General features: G+C 44.0%; 1 protein-coding gene across 5 annotated transcripts in view; it reads left to right on the forward strand.

Annotated features, from left to right (window-relative positions):
- The window catches only part of med23 (mediator complex subunit 23), a 94786-nt gene that overhangs the window by 4122 nt on the left and 70480 nt on the right, over positions 1–20184 (forward strand). For all 5 annotated transcript variants that reach the window (XM_070885245.1, XM_070885246.1, XM_070885247.1 and 2 more), the window contains exons 3-8: positions 3028–3115; positions 3231–3355; positions 4433–4544; positions 13439–13537; positions 14126–14227; positions 18503–18572. In XM_070885245.1, coding sequence (XP_070741346.1) covers positions 3028–3115; positions 3231–3355; positions 4433–4544; positions 13439–13537; positions 14126–14227; positions 18503–18572 — 596 coding nt within the window. The remainder of the gene's footprint in view (positions 1–3027; positions 3116–3230; positions 3356–4432; positions 4545–13438; positions 13538–14125; positions 14228–18502; positions 18573–20184) is intronic.

A 20184-nucleotide genomic window follows, 5' to 3' on the forward strand; every position in this document is an offset into this window, starting at 1 on the left:
TTGGAGATCTGGCGGTAGTTTGCAAGGACGGAGGGATCGAGGGTTGGTTTTTTGAGGAGAGGGGTGATGACGGCAGATTTGAGGGAGAGGGGGACAGTACCCGAGGAGAGAGAACCGTTAACAATGTCAGCTAACATGGGAGCCAGAAAAGGAAGTTGGGTGGTCAGCAGTTTGGTGGGAATAGGGTCAAGGGAACAAGAAGTGGGTCCTATGCACAGGATGAGCTCAGAAAGGTCATGAGGGGTGATCGGAGACAAACTAGAGAACGATGTGAGGTCACGGCTAGGGCAGGGGGCTTCCCGAGAGGAAGTTTGGCCCGGTGGGCTAGGGGAAGGAAGGGAAGAGGCAGAGGCAGCTGAACGGATAGTCTCAATCTTGGAGACAAAGGTCCATGAGCTCCTCACACTGTTTTCAGAAGTGAGGGTGGAGACTGGGGAGAGGGGTTTAAAAAGACGGTTAGCAGTGAAGAATAGAAGCCGGGGTTTGTCTTTACAGTCCGGAATTATTCCGGAATAGTGAGCGATTTTGACAAGAGCAGGACCCAATAGTGCTTTATGTGATCCAGCTAGATCTGGCAGTGAATGGCTAACTCATTGCTCACCATATCCATTCAAGTCTACGTCCCTTGGACTTAAAAAGTCACCAGCACCTCCACATTTCCCTCTGGAAAGTCCATTCACTTATGAACACGGTTGTTGTCATGCACAACCTTATTGTCGATGATTATATTGATGTTCTGACATGGACTGAATCTTGGCTCATATTCTGTCCCTTGCCGACATCATCCACAGATCGTGGATGAACTTGGACGTGTACATTGATGCCACGTAGTTCTACCTATCACTACCTCTTTCAACCTCGCAATCAAGTGCAATATTTTTTTCTGTGACCATTTAATTTTGCCGTGTGTAATTAGTATCTCAATGAATTTCCACAGGAACCTGGTCACTAACTGGAAGTTTTCAATGTTACTATACTACGATGCAGGGCATTTTTATTGGGTGCTCAAACCAGTAAGGCAGTTGAAATGAGGTGCACCAACAATTGATTGAAGAATGTAAATGAGTAAATATCAAGTCTAGGACATTTGAAAACAATGCTAAAGGCATGATGGCTACTGCATAAATTTTGGTTTTGCTGATTTTCACTGCCATTTTTTGCGGGGGGCTGGGGTATTGCTGAAGGAGAACAGCAACCCAAATTTCAAAAAGTTTATGTCTTCAGATTGCAATGTGCACTTCTTTCTTTGCAACATTTAACCACTTGGACAAAATTTACCGATCCCCAAAGGGACGGCTACTGTGGGATTTGGGCGGCCAATCGAAAAAATCGATCAGCTGCCGTGGTTGGGTGATTTTCCTTCCCCGAGCCATATTCAGCTTGGGCGGGGGGGTGGGTTTGAGCAGTGCACACTTCCGCCAGTAAAGAAAGATTTTCTGCGGTGAGCTCAGCAATGTGCGGGCCGTTGAAACGCAGTCAGGACAGGGAAATGCACCTTCACGCAGTGCCCCCGCAAAGTATTCGAGTCGGTGCTCGAACGCGACACCGCTGGAGTTTTGCTGCGATCGGGGCCCTTTGGTAGGGAAATAGTTTTATTCATTTTAGTGTTTTTATGTCATATTCCATCATCTGCAGTATTTAGCTTTTCATATCATTTTATTAATTGTTTTGGCTCCATTAAACCTGCTGAGTGCTACGCAGAGGTTTGCACATACACCTGTACTTTTGTACAACTTTTAGTGGAGGCCTGTGGGTTGCAGAGACCTGCTTGGCAGGGTTCACCCCGAGGATGGGAGGAGTGTTGGGAGGGCGACGCCTGGTACACCTGCTCAGAAGCAGGGCAGCACGCAGCAGAAGGCATCGCCATCAGCACCATGCAGAGAGGCAGCGGGCAAGGGAGGCAGCAGCCATGATTTGTTCATTCTGCGCCAGACCAGTGTGCCCGCCGTCTTGACTGGCCCGAATCAGGATTGCGGTTGGCTGCTTGGGGACAAGGGATATCCCCTGCCCACTTGGCTGCTCACTCCACTGCGGAACCCCAGGACAGCACCAGAGCATGCATACAATGACGCTCATTGTGCCACCAGGTGCATCATTGAGCAGTGCATTGGCATCTTTAAGCAGAGATTCCGGTGCCTGGATATGGTGACACCTTGCAATATTCTCCTCAACGGGTCTCCATAATCGTCGTGGTCTGCTGTATGCTGCACAACCTGGCCATCATGAGGGGACAGCTGCTGGAGCTTGAGCCAGCAATACCACCTGGGGAGGCACAGGAGGAGGAGGAGGATCCCCGTCACCCCAGAGCTAGAGGACGTCGTCCCATCGCTACCCTGGAAGGGCTGGGTGCAGACTGGCCAGCACCCTCCTGAGAAGGAGCGTTCTCACATATATGGAGTGCCTGGCACCTACCCTGCAATCTCCCTCCGTGCATTATGTACTGCCTGTCTGCCAGGTCTCCCCACGTCAGGAAACAGTATTCTTCTTCTGTCCTCCACACCGTCCATCAGTGTCTTCAGCTCCATATCAGTGAACCTGTTGGCTCTCCTTGCACATCTTGCATCAGCCACCCTTCCAACCTCCTTCCTTTTTTTAAAAAAAAAAGGCCAGGGAGCAGCTCGCTCGTTAGAAACCCTTACCTGCATGCTGAATTTCTCAGTGGCAATAACGCTCAAATTAAGACCGCCACACTGCTGAAAAACCACTGTGGAAGGGTTCATTAGTGCTGGGACCCATTAGTTCACTTTTGGAGCTGAATATGCGGTGGCCCAGCCACAAAAACATTTTGGCGCTAATGTCCACAAAAAGGTGGGGGGAGCACCAACTTTCCAGCGGCACTGAATTTCGGGCCCTTGGACTGTTAAACGTTTGAAGACTTGCGGTATTATATTTCCTTTATAGGCATAGAATTTTGGATGCCAACACTTGTGTGTACTCTTATTAACTCTTTTTTTACTGAAGCATTATTATGAATGTACTTTAAGAACATCTGAAATCAACTATTTTATTTAAACAAATATTTCGCAGTATGTTTATGGACACAGCTGAAGATGAGAAAACCAAGCTGATCAGTTGCCTTGGCGCTTTCAGACAACTCTGGGCGAATCTTCCTCAGGTTAGAATCCAAATATCAGTGATTATCTAAAGTATATTTCCAGTTCAAGATAACTTATTTCCAAACTTCATAAAGTTCTGCAAATGGTATAATGATGCATATTTTTGAATGTCAGGAATCTCATGAACACTGTGTGCAGTGGATTGTTCGCTTCATTCATGGACAGCATAACCCCAAGAGGATTTCCTTTCTGTATGACTGCTTGGCCATGGCAGTTGAAAGCGGGTTGCTGCCTCCCAGGTATAACTGAAAGAAGAAAGCAAGATTTTTTTTTAACTATTTGCAACATAAGTGATTTAAAGTGTAGCGCAAAGCCAAATACGTAATATAGGATTTGATAAAATTCCATTGCTTTATTGTACTGTAGAGTTGTAATGTATTGACAGAAAACAGTATACATGTTCCCTTCTCCTCTCTCTCCACTCCTTTCAAATCTGACACTGGCTGGCTGTGGCTTTTTGCTGTGTTTTTATCAGACAGATGAGGTTTTGTGCACCAGGAGGCGTCCTTCTCATTCCATAAATCTTCGTAAAGGAATAAGCCAGAGCAACGGCCACTAAGGGCATTTTCCTTGAGTATTTTGAAATGAGCCTCACAGTATCTATTTAATTTATATTAAAATCTTGTTAGTATGTCTGTATTACTATAGTGAGCTTTTGACATTGGTTTGTGCTGTTATGCAATGTATCAGCAATTTGGGAAACACAGCAGCTGTTTACCAATTTCCGACGTGCTGCTCAAATTACAACTCAAGACTGCTGGTACACCATCTATGCTTTCCCATGAAACATATCAACCTCACTGAAGAAATGATGGTAATTGCAAAGGAAGAATGCTTAAAAGTTAAATTCAAATGTAATGGGAATGGCTGCTCAACACCGCACTTTAAACAGCTGAGTAGCACGCAGAGCAGGCAATCACCTTGCATTCGAAAGAATTAACATTCTTTCTAACCCTCCAACCCTTCTAACAAAGGGTTCTTCATTCTTCCCAGCACAAACTGAGAGCAGAACGACAGGGGTGAAATAGAGCATGTTAGATATGTTAGCTAACAGCGTTTGATCCATTTGTTGGACTACTATAAGAAATGATCCTAAAAAACAAATTAAGAGATTCATTTCGTCTAGAAATATTTTGGTTTTGAGTAACATTTTGGTTTTGATATCCTAAACTATAGCTGCAGGTCCTGTAATCTGTATTAGTTCACATTTGTGTAATAACAATAGTTCTGTGGTACATGAAAGTAAAAATAGTACTATTTTGTGACATCATTTTTAATAGAAAATTCCTAAGTGCTTTTCTGTATTTGTTTACCAGACTGGCCTGTGAGTCTCTAATCAACTCTGAAAGTCTGGAATGGGAGCGAATGCAGCTTTGGGCTCTAACGTTTAAACTAATTCGAAAAATAATAGGTGGTGTTGACTATAAGGTACTGTACAAATAACTGATTAAATCACTTTGAAACATAAAAACATAGAAAACTACTGTGCAGAAGGCGGCCATTTCGGCCCATCGTGTCCGTGCGGCCGACAAAGATCTACACAGCCCTCGGTCAGCAGCCCTGAAGGTTACATATAAACCTATGAACAATGGCGGAAAGGTAAAGAGCATCCAGCCCAACCAGTCCACCCCACACAACCGCGACACCCCCTGCACTGCAACATTCTACACTCTGCCCCAACTGGAGCCATGTGGTTTCCTGGGAGAGGCATAAAAGCAGATGAAAAAACCCAGGCCAATTGGGGGGGAAAAAAAATCTGTGAAAATTCCTCTTCGACCCGTCCAGGAGATCAGCCTGGCTGTATTCGATTCCCAACAGTACTTACCATTGAATCTGTGCCAGTCAGCAAGAGGTTATCCAGTCTAATCCCACCTACCAGCTCTAGGTCCGTAACCATGCAGGTTACGGCACTTCAGGTGCCCATCCAAGCACCTTTTTAAATGTGGTGAGGGATTTTGCATCCACCACCCTTCCAGGCAATGAGTTCCAGACCCCCACAACCCTCTGCGTGAAGAAGCCTCCCCTCAAATCCCCTTTGAACCTTCCACCAACCACCTATGGCCCCTCGTAATTGACCCCTCCATCTATGGAAATAGGCCCATGCTATCCACTATATCCAGGCCCCTCAAAATTTTATACATCTCAATGAGGCCTCCTCTCGGCCTCCTCTGTTCCAATGAGAACAAACCCAGCCTATCCAATCTGGCCTCATAGCTAAGATTCTCCATTCTAGGCAGCATCCTAGTAAATCTCCTCTGCACCCTCTCTAGTGCAATCACGTACTTCCTATGATATGGCGACCAGAACTGTACGCAATATTCCAGCTGTGGCCTAACCAGAGTATTATACAATTTAAGCATAACCTCCCAGCTCTTGTATTCTGTGCCTCGGCCAATAAAGGCAAGCATTCTGTATGCCTTCGTAACTACCTTATTCACCTGGCCTGCTACTTTCAGAGATGTGTGGACAAGCACTCCAAGATCCTTTTGTTAATCTACACTATTAAGTGGCCTACCATTTAATGTGTATACCCTTTCTTTATTAGCCCTCCCCAAGTGCATTACCTCATACTTCTGAATTAAATTCCATTTGCCACTGTTCTGCCCACCTGACCAGTAGCTTGATATCCTCCTGCAGGCCATGACTTTCTTCTTCATTATCAACCACACAGCCAATTTTAGTGTCATCTGCAAACTTCTTAATTATACTCCCTATATTCAAATCTAGATCATTGATGTATACCACAAAAAGCAAGGGACCCAGTACTGAGCCCTGAGGAACCCCACTGGAAACATCCTCCAGTCACAAAAGCATCTATCAACCATTACCCTTTGCTTCCTACCTCTAAGCCAATTTTGGGTCCAACTTGCCACTTTGCCCTGGATCCCATGGGCTTTAACCTTCGTGACCAGTCTACCATGTGGGACCTTATCAAAAGCTTTACTAAAGTCCATATACACTACATCGTACATGCTACCCTCATCGACCCTCCTGATTACTTCTTCAAAAAATTCAATCAGGTTAGTCAAACACAGATCTTCCCTTAACAAATCCGTGCTGACTGTCCCTAATTAATCCTTGCTTTTCTAAATGTAGATTTATCCTGTCTTTCAGGATTTTTTCCAATAATTTTACCACCACCGAGGTTAAGCTGACAGACGTGTAATTACTTGGCCTATCCCTTTCTCCCTTCTTAAACAAGGGTACCACATTAGCAGTGCTCCAGCACCACGCCCAAATCCAAAGAGGACTGGAAATTGATGTCAAGGCCTCTGCTATTTCCTCTTTTACTTCACTCAACAGCCTGGGATGCATTTCATCCGGGCATGGGAACTTAAGCTGCTAAACCCCTTTAATGCCTCCTCTCACTATGTTTATTTCATCCAGAATTTCACACTCCTCTTCGATAGCAGTATCTGCATTGCCCCTTTCCTTTGTGAAAACAGATGCAAAGTATTCATTAAGAACCATACCAACATCTTCCACCTCCACACAAAGATTATCCTCATGGTCTCTAATAGGCCCTAGCCTTTCTTTAGTTATCCTCTTACTTTTAATATATTTATAGAACATCTTTGGGTTTTCCTTAATTTTACTTGCCAAGAATTTTTCACGCCCTTCGCATTCCTAATATCCCTTTTTAATTTTACCTCTGCACTTTCTATATTGCTCCAAAGATTCTACAGTACTTAGCCATCAGTATATGATACAAGCTGCTTTTTTTTTTTCTTTCTTCTGCCCCTGTAAGTCCCTAGACATCCAGGGGGCTCTAGAATTGTTATTCCCACCCTTTTTCTTTAAGGGCATATGTTTGGTCTGAGTCTTCCGGATCTCCTTGAATGCCTTCCACTGTTCCAACACTGATTTACCCACAAGTAGCTGTTTCCAATCCACTGTGGCCAAATCACTCTTCAACTTAGTAATGTTAGCTTTCCCGAATTTGGGACTTTTATTCCTGGTCTATCCTTGTCCTTATCCATAACTAACTTGAATCTGACTAAATTATGGTCACTGGCACCCAAGTGGTCTCCCACTAATACCCCTTCAACCTGCCCAGCTTCATTCCCCAAAACAAAATCCAAAACCACCCCCTCTCATGTTGAGCTTGTTCCATACTGACTAAAAAAAGTTCTCTTGAATGCATTTTAAGAATTTCGCAACCTCTATACCCTTCGCACTATATTAGGATAGTTAAAATCCTGTACTATTACTGCCATATGGTTTTTGGACTTACAGAAATTTGCCAACATATTTGCTCTTCTACCTCCCATTGTTTGGGGGTCTATAATACACGCCCAGCAGTGTGATCGCCTTTTTTTCACTTTGACCCATATGGCCTTATTTGATCCCTCTAACATATTATCCCTCCTCACCGTTGTAACAGTTTCTTTAATCAATACCGCGACCACCCCCTCCCCTTTTTACCCCCCTCTTTGTCTTGTTTAAAAATCCTGTAATCAGGAATATTGAGCTGCCAAACCTGCCCCCTCTTTCAGCCTTGTCACTCTCATGGCTATAATGTCATACTCCCAAGTGTCTACCTGTGCTTTTAGCTCATCCGCCTTATTTGCTATACTCCTTGCATTAAAGTATATACCATTTAGCACAGGAGGACCTCCTTGATTACTACTTACTAACCCTTGTTTCCTCTGTCTTACAAGTTCACTTGCTAAATTCTTGCTATCCAATTTCAGCTTTGCTTCCTTCCCTATTGAATTTGTTCTCCGGTTCCCATCCCCCTGCCAAGCTAGATTAAACTCCCCCCAACAGCACTAGAAAAACTCCCTGCGAGGATAGAAACATAGAAAATAGGTGCAGGAGTAGGCCATTCGGCCCTTCGAGCCTGCACCACCATTCAATGAGTTCATGGCTGAACATGCAACCTCAGTACCCCATTCCTGCTTTCTCGCCATACCCCTTGATCCCCCTAGTAGTAAGGACCTCATCTAACTCCTTTTTGAATATATTTAGTGAATTGGCCTCAACAACTTTTTGTGGTAGAGAATTCCACAGGTTCACCACTCTCTGAGTGAAGAAGTTTCTCCTCATCTCAGTCCTAAATCGCTTACCCCTTATCCTTAGACTGTGACCACTGGTTCTGGACTTCCCCAACATTGGGAACATTCATCCTGTCAGAATGTTAAACGTTTCTATGAGATCCCCTCTCATTCTTCTGAACTCCAGTGAATACAAGCCCAGTTGATCCAGTCTTTATTGATGTCAGTCCCGCCATCCCGGGAATCAGTCTGGTGAACCTTCGCTGCACTCCCTCAATAGCAAGAATGTCCTTCCTCAAGTTAGGAGACCAAAACTGTACACAATACTCCAGGTGTGGCCTCACCAAGGCCCTGTACAACTGTAGCAACACCTCCCTGCCCCTGTACTCAAATCCCCTCGCTATGAAGGCCAACATGCCATTTGCTTTCTTAACCGCCTGCTGTACCTGCATGCCAACCTTCAATGACTGATGTACCATGACACCCAGGTCTCGTTGCACCTCCCCTTTTCCTAATCTGTCATCATTCAGATAATAGTCTGTCTCTCTGTTTTTACCACCAAAGTGGATAACCTCACATTTATCCACATTATACTTCATCTGCCATGCATTTGCCCACTCACCTAACCTATCCAAGTCACTCTGCAGCCTCATAGCATCCTCCTCGCAGCTCACACTGCCACCCAACTTAGTGTCATCCGCAAATTTGGAGATATTACATTTAATCCCCTCGTCTAAATCATTAATGTACAATGTAAACAGCTGGGGCCCCCGCACAGAACCTTGCGGGACCCCACTAGTCACTGCCTGCCATTCTGAAAAGTACCCATTTACTCCTACTCTTTGCTTCCTGTCTGACAACCAGTTCTCAATCCATGTCAGCACACTACCCCCAATCCCATGTGCTTTAACTTTGCACATTAATCTCTTGTGTGGGACCTTGTCGAAAGCCTTCTGAAAGTCCAAATATACCACATCAACTGGTTCTCCCTTGTCCACTCTACTGGAAACATCCTCAAAAAAATTCCAGAAGATTTGTCAAGCATGATTTCCCTTTCACAAATCCATGCTGACTTGGACCTTTCCAAATGCGCTGCTATGACATCCTTAGTAATTGATTCCATCATTTTACCCACTACTGATGTCAGGCTGACCGGTCTATAATTCCCTGTTTTCTCTCTCCCTCCTTTTTTAAAAAGTGGGGTTACATTGGCTACCCTCCACTCGATAGGAACTGATCCAGAGTCTATGGAATGTTGGAAAATGACTGTCAATGCATCCGCTATTTCCAAGGCCACCTCCTTAAGTACTCTGGGATGCAGTCCATCAGGCCCTGGGGATTTATCGGTCTTCAATCCCATCAATTTCCCCAACACAATTTCCCGACTAATAAGGATTTCCCTCAGTTCCTCCTTCTTACTTGACCCTCTGACCCCTTTTATATCCGGAAGGTTGTTTGTGTCCTCCTTAGTGAATACCGAACCAAAGTACTTGTTCAATTGGTCTGCCATTTCTTTGTTCCCCATTATGACTTCCCCTGATTCTGACTGCAGGGGACCTATGTTTGTCTTTACTAACCTTTTTCTCTTTACATATCTATAGAAACTTTTGCAGTCCATCTTAATGTTCCCTGCAAGCTTCCTCTCGTACTCTATTTTCCCTGCCCTAATCAAACCCTTTGTCCTCCTCTGCTGAGTTCTAAATTTCTCCCAGTCCCCAGGTTCACTGCTATTTCTGGCCAATTTGTATACCACTTCCTTGGCTTTAATACTATCCCTGATTTCCCTTGATAGCCACGGTTGAGCCATCTTCCCTTTTTTATTTTTACGCCAGACAGGGATGTACAATTGTTGTAGTTCATCCATGCGGTTTCTAAATGTCTGCCATTGCCCATCCACTGTCAACCCCTTAAGTATCATTCGGCAATCTATCCTAGCCAATTCACGCCTCATACCTTCAAAGTTACCCTTCTTTAAGTTCTGGACCATGGTCTCTGAATTAACTGTTTCATTCTCCATCCTAATGTAGAATTCCACCATATTATGGTCACTCTGCCCCAAGGGGCCTCGCACAACGAGATTACTAATTAATCCTCTCTCATTGCACAGCACCCAGTCTAAGATGGCCTCCCCCCTAGTTGGTTCCTCGACATATTGGTCGAGAAAACCATCCCTTATGCACTCCAGGAAATCCTCCTCCACCGTATTGCTTCCAGTTTGGTTAGCCCAATCTATATGCATATTAAAGTCACCCATGATAACTGCTGCACCTTTATTGCATGCACCCCTAATTTCCTGTTTGATGCCCACCCCAACATCACTACTACTGTTTGGAGGTCTGTACACAACTCCCACTAACGTTTTTTGCCCTTTGGTGTTCTGCAGCTCTACCCATTTAGATTCCACATCATCCAAGCTAATGTCTTTCCTTACAATTGCATTAATCTCCTCTTTAACCAGCAATGCTACCCCACCTCCTTTTCCTTTTATTCTATCTTTCCTGAATGTTGAATACCCATGGATGTTGAGTTCCCAGCCCTGATCATCCTGGAGCCACGTCTCCATAATCCCAATCACATCATATTTGTTAACATCTATTTGCACAGTTAATTCATCCACCTTATTACGGATACTCCTTGCATTAAGACACAAAGCCTTCAGGCTTGTTTTTTTAACACCCTTTGTCCTTTTAGAATCATGATGTAGTGTGGCCCTTTTTGTTTCTTGCCTTTGTTTACTCGGCCTTCCACTATTGCTTTTTACCTTTCTACCATCTGTTTCTGACTCCATATTACTTCGCCCTATCTCGCTGCATAGGTTCCCATCCCACTGCCATATTCGTTTAAACACTCCCGAACTGCATTAGTAAATGTTACCCCTAGAACATCAGTTCCAGTCCTGCCCAAGTGCAGACCGTCCCTTTTGTACAGGTCCCACTTCCCCCAGAACTGGTTCCAATGTCCTGGGAATTTGAATCCCTCCCTCTTGCACCATTGCTCAAGCCACGTATTTATTCTAACTATCCTGCTCCCTCTACTCTGATTAGCACGTGGCACTGGTAGCAATCCAGAGATTACTACCTTTTGAGGTCCTACTTTTTAATTTAACTCCTAGCTCCCTAAATTCAGCTTGTAGGACTTCTTCCCGCTTCTTACCTATATTGTTGGTACCTACATGTACCACGACAACTGGCTGTTCACCCTCCCTCTCCAGAATGCTCTGCAGCCGCTCCGAGACATCCTTGACCCTTGCACCAGGGAGGCAACATACCATCCTGGAGTCTTGGTTGCGGCCGCAGAAACTCCTATCTATTCCCCTTACAATAGAGTCCCCTATCACTATAGCTCTCCCACTTTTTTTTTTTTTCCCACCCTTCTGTGCAGCAGAGCCAGCCACAGTGCAATGAACTTGGCTGCTGCTGCCCTCCCCTGATGAGTCATCCTCCTCAACAGTACCCAAAGCGGTGTATCTGTTTTGCAGGGGGATGATCGCAGGGGACCCCTGCACTACCTTCCTTGCACTGCTCTTCCTGCTGGTCGTCCATTCCCTAGCTGGTTGTGGACCCTTCCTGTGGATATTGGTCCCGACGCTGTTGAGGTGCAAACCGTCCGGTTTGTACAAGTCCCATCTCCCCCAGAAGCAGTCCCAATGCCTCAAGAATTTAAAGCCTTTCCTCTTACACCAACTCTCCAGCCACGCATTCATCCTCTCTATCCTTCTATTCTTATATTCATTAGCATGTGGCACTGGTAGTAACCCGGAGACTACTACCTTTGAGGTCCTAACCGTTAATTTTTCTCCTAGCTCCCTAAATTCTGCCTGCAGGACCTCATCCTTCTTTCTACCTATGTCGTTGGTCCTGATATGGACCACGACCCCTAGCTGTTTACGTTCTATCCCCTCCCCCCAGAATGCCCTGTGTCCACTCTGTGACATCCTTGATCCTAGCACCAGGGAGGCACCATACCATCCTGGAGTCATGTCTACGGCTGCAGAAACGCCTCTCTATTACCCTAACTATTGAATCCCCTACCACTGCAGCTCTTATTCTCTGTGCCTCCTCCCTGTGCAGCCACCCGTGGTGCCTTGGACTCTGTTCTGGCTGCACTACCCAGAGGCACCATTGCCCTCACCGGTGCTCAGAAGAGAATATCGGTAAGGAAGTGAGATGGACTCCTAGGGGGACTCCTGCACTAGCTGCTTAGTGTTCTTACTCCATCTGGTGGTCACCCACTTTCCTTGTACCTGCTCGCTTTTAAGCTGTGGGATGACCAGTTCCTGAAAGGTGCTATCCACGTAGCTCTCAGCCTCACGGATGCACCGTATTGACTCCACCCATGGCTCAAGCTCCGAAACGTGGAGCTCAAGTTGTTGAAGCTGGAGACACCTTCTGCATACATGGTTGTCTAGGCTGTGCGAAGTAACATGAGAATTTCTAATTGCCAGTTTTGTGAAGCAATAGTATACAATATGCTGATTAAATGTGCGATTTATTTATTTTCACTAACTGGTGAAATAGTACCTCTAAGTTTATTGGGTAAGAATAAAAATTATAATCTGTTTTTATAGCTGTTGCATTAGAACATAAAACAATGGTCTGGAATTTGAGGTCAGCGGTGAAGCGACCTCTAAGAAAGCTGCTCTCCGAGATCTCGCGATAGCGAGAACTTTAGCTTCCTCAATGTGAAATTAATTGCAGTGCTGTCAAAGGGGGAACTCCAGCGAAGAGCAGCAGTGAGATCATCAAGCTGCCTAAACAGCAAATCACATTGAAGAATTCTCAGTCAGCAAACCAGGGAACGAAAAGCACTGATTATCTGTACTTAAAAAAAATATTCCTGAAATAAAGATTGGGACACGGTAGAAACTGAAATATCATGAGCAAACTTCACAAAAATATTTTTTAATCTGGTAATTTTATCATGTAGAAATTTGACATTCCACAAATAGAAAAAAAAAATAGTTTTTTAAAATCCCAATTACACCTATTCCAACAAGGCTTAACATTTAATGGTGTTTAACTGCGATATTAACATAGAAAAAAGCTTAAGTTTTCATCAGTTCCATTGATGGGTGGGGTGGGGGTGGTGTCCACATCGCAGCCTGTGGTGGAGCAGTGAATGACTAACCATAACTTCAGGATTTGCGCATTTAGCTGCACATGCGCGAAATCCTGAAGTTACGGTCAGTTTCAGAGGCGAATGCTGAGTCTGAGCTAATGCAGATTTGGCAAAACTTATAGGTGCATTGGGTTAGTGCACTTTAAGGAACGTTTAATGTCAATACAGTGTATTCATCTTTAAAGTACAATTTAATCTTTTTTTTAGGGTGTAAGAGACCTGTTGAAAGCAATTCTAGAGAAGATTCAAACTATACCCAACACAGTCAGCTCTGCTGTTGTACAGCAATTACAAACAGCCAAAGATGTAAGTTTCTGGTAAAGCTTTTCCAGTCTTTAAAGCTAATCTTAAAAAAAAAAATGGAGTTTACTAGTACCTGTGCCGGTACTTTGCTTCCTTTTAAGCTGGGAGGAAAAAAAGAGTTGTACAGCTTTTTTTTGGAAATCCTGCCGCTTGACATTTTACACAGTAATCATAAATTTTATGGATGGAAGGATACTTTTATTCGTCCAGAAAACATAATAAAATATAAATTCATCAATGCAGCACTGCTCGCAGGGAGCTGAGCTTAAAGGGAGCATGGGTCTGAAATAGAGTTACAATATGAGCACCGATTCTCCAATCTGCACTTCCTTTTGAGTGTAGCTTCTTGCCTGGTCAATGAGTTTTCCCAAGGTGTAGAATTAAGAATATTTTTTTTTTGTTAACAAAAAAATGAAACCTTTTTTATAAATAAATTACTTATTCTTTTTCAAGCAGTATTCTGATTCATTAGTCTGTCTATTATGCTGAAGAATCAAATATTTGCTTTTTTTGGTTCTAAATCGAATTAGTATAAACAAATGTTTTTGTTTCTATACATGTAGTGATTGTTCCTTGCTTTACTCTTTCCAGGTTGTGGCATATATCTTGGACAGAAATGCTTGTCTGCTACCAGCATATTTTGCAGTTACTGAGATTAGAAAGCTTTATCCTGAAGGGAAGTTGTCTCATTGGGTAAGAGACTGTTGCTATTCTTTTCCTGAGAAGTAAAGACATTTGAGGATAACTTATGTTCTGCAGTGTCAGTGATGCCGATGCAGAATGAGTGAATGAAGGCAGGAAGTCGAGCAAATATTGCTCAGCTTCTCTGTTGCAGATCTTGCTGCATCTGCACCCATTGTGTGCTCTGCATAATCTTTGACTGATCATCTAGGTCAGACTATAGGGTTCTCCCCCAAAATGGGTAAGAACCTCATTTCAATATGAATATTGTCAATTCACTTTGTTTCATAGTGCAGGTGCAATTTCCCCAATTTTCTGTGAAGTATTGAATAATGGCCCTCTGCCCAATCCTCAGCATATTGAAGCGAGATAAGATAACTTTTTATTGTAGAATGGAACCAAGGTCTCTACAGCAGCAATTTGGACATTTATGAGAGATACTCTAACTGGGCTTGTCAGCAAGAAACATAGATGTGTAGAAAATATCCTTTTAAATGCTGGCCCCGTGATGTCCATTGTCTTGTTTCCTGGCGGTGATGAAGGACACAAGCTAGCTCTCCAACTATCAGGTTTTTCTCTTCTTCCACCATTATTGCTCCTGTTCATTCATGCTCTGTATGTGGCACCTGGTTGGCACACCTTAAAATGACTATCTAAATCACTCTTGTGGATATACCTGCACGAGTACTTGCTAAGAAAAGAGGGAATGATGCAGGGTGCTATGAGAAGCTGGGTTTTAAGAGAGCATAAAGAGTGAGACCCCAAGTGTCCACTCTGTATCCCAGCTTCTGTATGTGGGTAAATGGACATGCATCATGCAGGTAGATTGTGAAGCAAGGTTGTTGGCATTACTCTAAATGATGGAACAACAGTTCCAGTTTGTAGGACCAGTTATAAAATGTGTCCTGCAGTTATAAAATGCATGTGAAACTTGTAAAGAGCTATTTTTTGTTCACTTCGTATGCAGCCTCAGTTAAGGCTCATCGGGGTGAGAGAGAACTTATGGCATGCATAATTTTCCCATCTACTTGGTATCATCATGGCAGTCCCTCGGAATCGAGGAAGACTTGCTTTCCCTCTTAAAATGAGTCCTTAGATGGCTGAACAGTCCAATACAAGAACCAAAGTCCCTGTCACAGGTGGGACAGATAGTCGTTGAGGGAAGGGATGTGTGGGACTGGTTTGCCGAACGCTCTTTCCGCTGCCCGTGCTTGATTTCTGCATGCTCTCGCCGATGAGACTCGAGGTGCTCAGCGCCCTCCCAGATGCACTTTCTCCACTTAGGGCGGTCTTTGGCCAGGGACTCCCAGGTGTCAGTGGGGATGTTGCACTTTTTCAGGGAGGCTTTGAGGGTTTCCCTGTAATGTTTCCTCTGCCCACCTTTGGCTCGTTTGCCGTGAAGGAGTTCCGTGTAAAGCGCTTGCTTTGGGAGTCTCGTGTCTGGCATGCGAACGATGTGGCCTGCCCAGCGGAGCTGATCAAGTGTGGTCAGTGCTTCAATGCTGGGGATGTTGGCCTTGTCGAGTACGCTAATGTTGGTGCGTCTGTCCTCCCAGGGGATTTGTTGGATCTTGCGGAGGCATCGTGGTGGTATTTCTCCAATGACTTGAGGTGTCTACTGTACATGGTCCATGTCTCTGAGCCATACAGGAGGGCGGGTAATACTACAGTCCTGTAGACCATGAGCTTGATAGCATTTTTGAGGGCCTGTTTTTCAAACACTCATTTCGTCAGGCAGCCGAAGGCTGCACTGGCGCATTGGAGGCGGTGTTGAATCTCGTCAACACTGTCTGCTGCTCTTGATGAGAGGCTCCCGAGATATGGGAAATGGTCCACGTTGTTCAGGGCTGCGCCGTGGATCTTGATGACTGGGGGGCAGTGCTGAACGGCGTTGACAGGCTGGTGGAGGACCTTTGTCTTACGGATGTTTAGCGTAAGGCCCAAGCTTTCATACGCCTCAGTAAATACGTTGACTATGTCCTGGAGTTCAGCCTCTGTATGTGCACAGACGCAGGCATTGTCCGCATACTGTAGCTCGACGACAGAGGTTAGGGTGGTCTTGGACCTGGTCTAGAGATGGCTAAGGATGAACAGGTTCCCACAGGGAGCTTGTTGACTGTGAGGTGGAGCATGGCAGCGAGGAAGATTGAGAAGAGGGTTGGGGCGATGACGCAGCCCTGTTTGATCCCGATCCGGATGTGGATTGGGTCTAATGGATCCGTTGGTAAGGATCACGGCCTGCATGTCGTCGTGGATCAGGTGGAGGATGCTGACGAACATTTGAGGGCATCCGAAATGGAGGAGGACGCTCCATAGACCCTCGCGGCTGACAATGTCAAAGGACTTTGTAAGGTCGAAGAAGGCCATGTATAAGGGTTAGTGTTGTTCCCTGCATTTTCCTGCAGCTGTCGCGCTGCAAAAATCATGTCCATTGTGCCCCGTAGGGGACGGTGTCCTTGATGAGTGTTTCCCTGTTCTTGGCCAGCAGTGGGGTTGGGCCTTGGGTGTTTGGACCGTAGGTGGCCTTGACTGCAATGAAGAATCCTCACATATCATGGCTGTCAGCCAGCTGCTGTATCTCCTGTGCTTTCTCCATCCACCACCTGTTCTTTTGGTCTCGGGTTTTTTGTTGGACCTCGGCCTTGAGCCGTCTGTAATGCTGCTGCTACTTGGTATAGTGAAATACCGATTCGTCTTACCCTGGCAGACTTTGTCCATCTGCTAAATGTGTTCCCATGTCCTAACAAGCCCCTTTAAATAACAGTGGCAACCTTTAACTTAATGATCTCACAAATCCTGGCAAAGTTGGCCTAATATGACTGATGAGTACTAAACATAAATGCTGGTACCAGAAAATGATCCCTTGGAAAGTAATGGATGATCTTCGTCAGGGCAGTGCTCAGTGCTCTGTGCCAGGAGCGAAGCCTTGCAACATTATTCTGCATATCTTCTGCTAGATACTTTTCCAATGTATTGGTCTAGAACAAAAGGGATTCAGTTAAGTACAATAATTCTGAGGGTAGCAATTGAGCATTAAAATTGGTTGAAGAATGAAATACAAAATGTTTTACAAGATTTTTTAATTTTATGAAAAGGAAAGTCATTAGTTTTAAATCATTGATTTATTAAATAATTGACAAACAAGATTGTAAGCAGCTGTGTGTAAGTACATCTCAAAAGAACTGAGCTACAAAATGAGCAAGAATACCATAGTTCTTGAGTGATCTCTAGATTTTAAAGCTTCTACTTGGGATAAAAATGTTAATTTTTGAAAGGAATATTTGCTAAAAAGGAAACCTTTTGAAGTGCTGTAAGTTTTTTTTTTTAGAAATGCAATTGAATGACCTGAATTCGAGTACTTAATTTCAAATGTTGTTAATGACACACTGAATAGATAACCTTTGTGAACCACCTTCGATAATATTTGCCTAGAAATTGCGGTTGGAGGTGTACCTCCGGAGTATGTCTCTGACCCACGAAACATTTTCGCACCAAACTGCTGCTGTCCACACTGCGGAGAGTTCCAGCCTCAGGCTTCCAGGCATACGTCTGCGTAAAGACCTAAGGATCCCAGGGACGTAGGTGGTTCAGAGGCGTCTCTGTGATCACGTGGGCCTGGTCCTTCAATCACAAAGGCGGATTCCATTGCAGTCATTTATGAAGGGAATCCCCAAATAATTCAACAATTTACACATTTCTAATAAATATAAATGTTCTGAATTTCAATGTTATTCATAAGTCCCTTCATAACACCAAATACAATAAAAATTTAATTTTTTTGGAAAAATAATTTTAAACATCTTAATCCAGGCTAATATTTGCATAAACTAATTTAGTTTTTGTGCATCCTTTTTAAAAAAAAATGTTTAATTTAAGATTAATAATAACCCTTGTGCTGATGAAAGCAGGCCCGAAGAGTTTTGTGGGCAATTGTTGAGCAAATATCCCAACTTTACGCCAGCAATACTGATTCTACTTTTGGTTCCCATGATCTGTCAAGGCATACATTGACAGATCGCAAGTTCCGGGTTTCGCGCAAGCACAAGTGGATACCTGGAAGTTGTGCACCCTTTCAGATGGACACCGCAATTCCAGAGCCAATATTTTTGCCGAAATGTAGATGTCCCATGCAAAAGTCCATATTCGCTGTGCAACCTGGATGATTGTCATTATCTGGTTGCTCTTCCGTTTAACAGACTGACTTTAACTCTTGCAAACGTCAACACACAAAACATATTTATTCATCTATTCTGTTTAAATTGTCTTGTTTTGGAATTTTTCTTGCAGTTACTAGGCAACCTGGCATCTGATTTTGTGGACAGCTTTAGACCTACTGCACGAATAAACTCCATATGTGGTAAGAGTGCAAACTCTCTCTTTGAACGAATAAATGCATTACATCTCAAGTGGCACACTCTGGTAGTTTAAATGTTTGCTTAAAATATTTGTTATATCTGTTCAAGTTTCAGTGAAGACTGAATATGACTCACTGCCTGATTTATTATGATGTGCTTGATTAGTTCGGAGATAATTAAGAGTTTAAAACACTTCGTTACTAATTTGAATTCACCTTGAAACTGTACATCAAAACTGTTTGCGAAGGTCCACTTTGTGGGCCCCAAGTATCCACCCTCTGGAAAAACGGCGGCGAATTTCTGGAATAAAAAGGGCGCCGAAAACTTACCTTGTGATTCTCCGGTCTCTTCAGGGGCGTCTTCGTGCTCGGCGTGGTGCAGCACAAGGAGTAGGGGGCGGAGCCAGGTCCTGGCGCTGAAAACAGTGCGCGCGCATGTGCAGTAGCTCCCCTCCCCCGAGGTTGCGTGGAAGGGGCCCGAAGCAAGCTGGCCCTAGCCCTGGCTGAATGGGCTCCCCGGGAAAAATCGGGACTCGGGCCTCCCTCCCTTTCAGCTCCACCTGCCCCTCCCTCCCTACCTCTTGTTCCCCCCGGTTGTCGTCGGGGACCGCACGCCCGGCATCTCGCTGGGGGCGGGCCCCCCCCCCCACCACCACCACTCCTGATTGATTTATTGATTTATTTATCATTTATTATTGATGATGGCTCTTTATTTGTAAAAGTGAAAAAAGTGAAGTGTTTAATGTTTGTAAACTCCCCCCCATCTCTTGTTCCCTACGCCTGATCTATAAGTGTAGGCAAGGTTTTTCTGAGAGTACAAAAATCTACACTTACTCCATTCTAAGTTAGTTTGAACTAAGTTTTCGTTGCCTAAACTTGCAAAACAGGCGTAAGTGGCTGAACACGCCCCCTTTTGGGGGAAAAAAAATCTGTTCTAAAATGAAACTATTCTAACTCACTAGAACTGGAGCAAACTAAATGCCAAGAATTGCAATTTCTAAGATGCTCCATTCTAAACTAGTTGCTCCAAAAAATTAGGAGCAACTCGGGCTGAAACTTGAGCCCTGTGCATGGTGTTTCTTCATGTTCTGTCGGTAACTTATGTTAAGCATTTAAATGTTTACATAAAATATAGATGTCACAGTAAATGTTTTAGCTCCAGACATAGACACAGACATAAGCTCTTTATAGGACTGGGTAATGTTGGATGCTTATGGTTGTTTGAATACAGGAATGATACATAGGCATAGGCAAACACAATACAAGAAACATAAAACGTCAGCACAAAAGGAGGCCGTTTGGACCTTCATTAGTGCTAGCTCCAATGAGAGCTATCTACTCTTGTACCACTTCCTTGCTTTTCCATATAATCTTCAATAATTTGTCTTTGTTTATCCATTTTCCTCTTTAGCTGTTATATTTCACCAACAACCCTCTCAAAGCTTTCCAAAACTTTACAAATAAAAACAATAAACTGTAAATCTGAAATATAACAGAAAATTCTAGCACTGCACAGCAAATTAATTGGCATCTGTAAAAAGACAAGTAAATGTTATGGTTTTAACCCTTCAACTGAGCTTAAAATTAAAACTAAACATAAAACCATAGGAGCAGG

This window comes from Pristiophorus japonicus, chromosome 7 (genome assembly GCF_044704955.1).
Source record: "Pristiophorus japonicus isolate sPriJap1 chromosome 7, sPriJap1.hap1, whole genome shotgun sequence".
Classification (NCBI taxonomy): Eukaryota; Metazoa; Chordata; class Chondrichthyes; family Pristiophoridae; genus Pristiophorus; species Pristiophorus japonicus.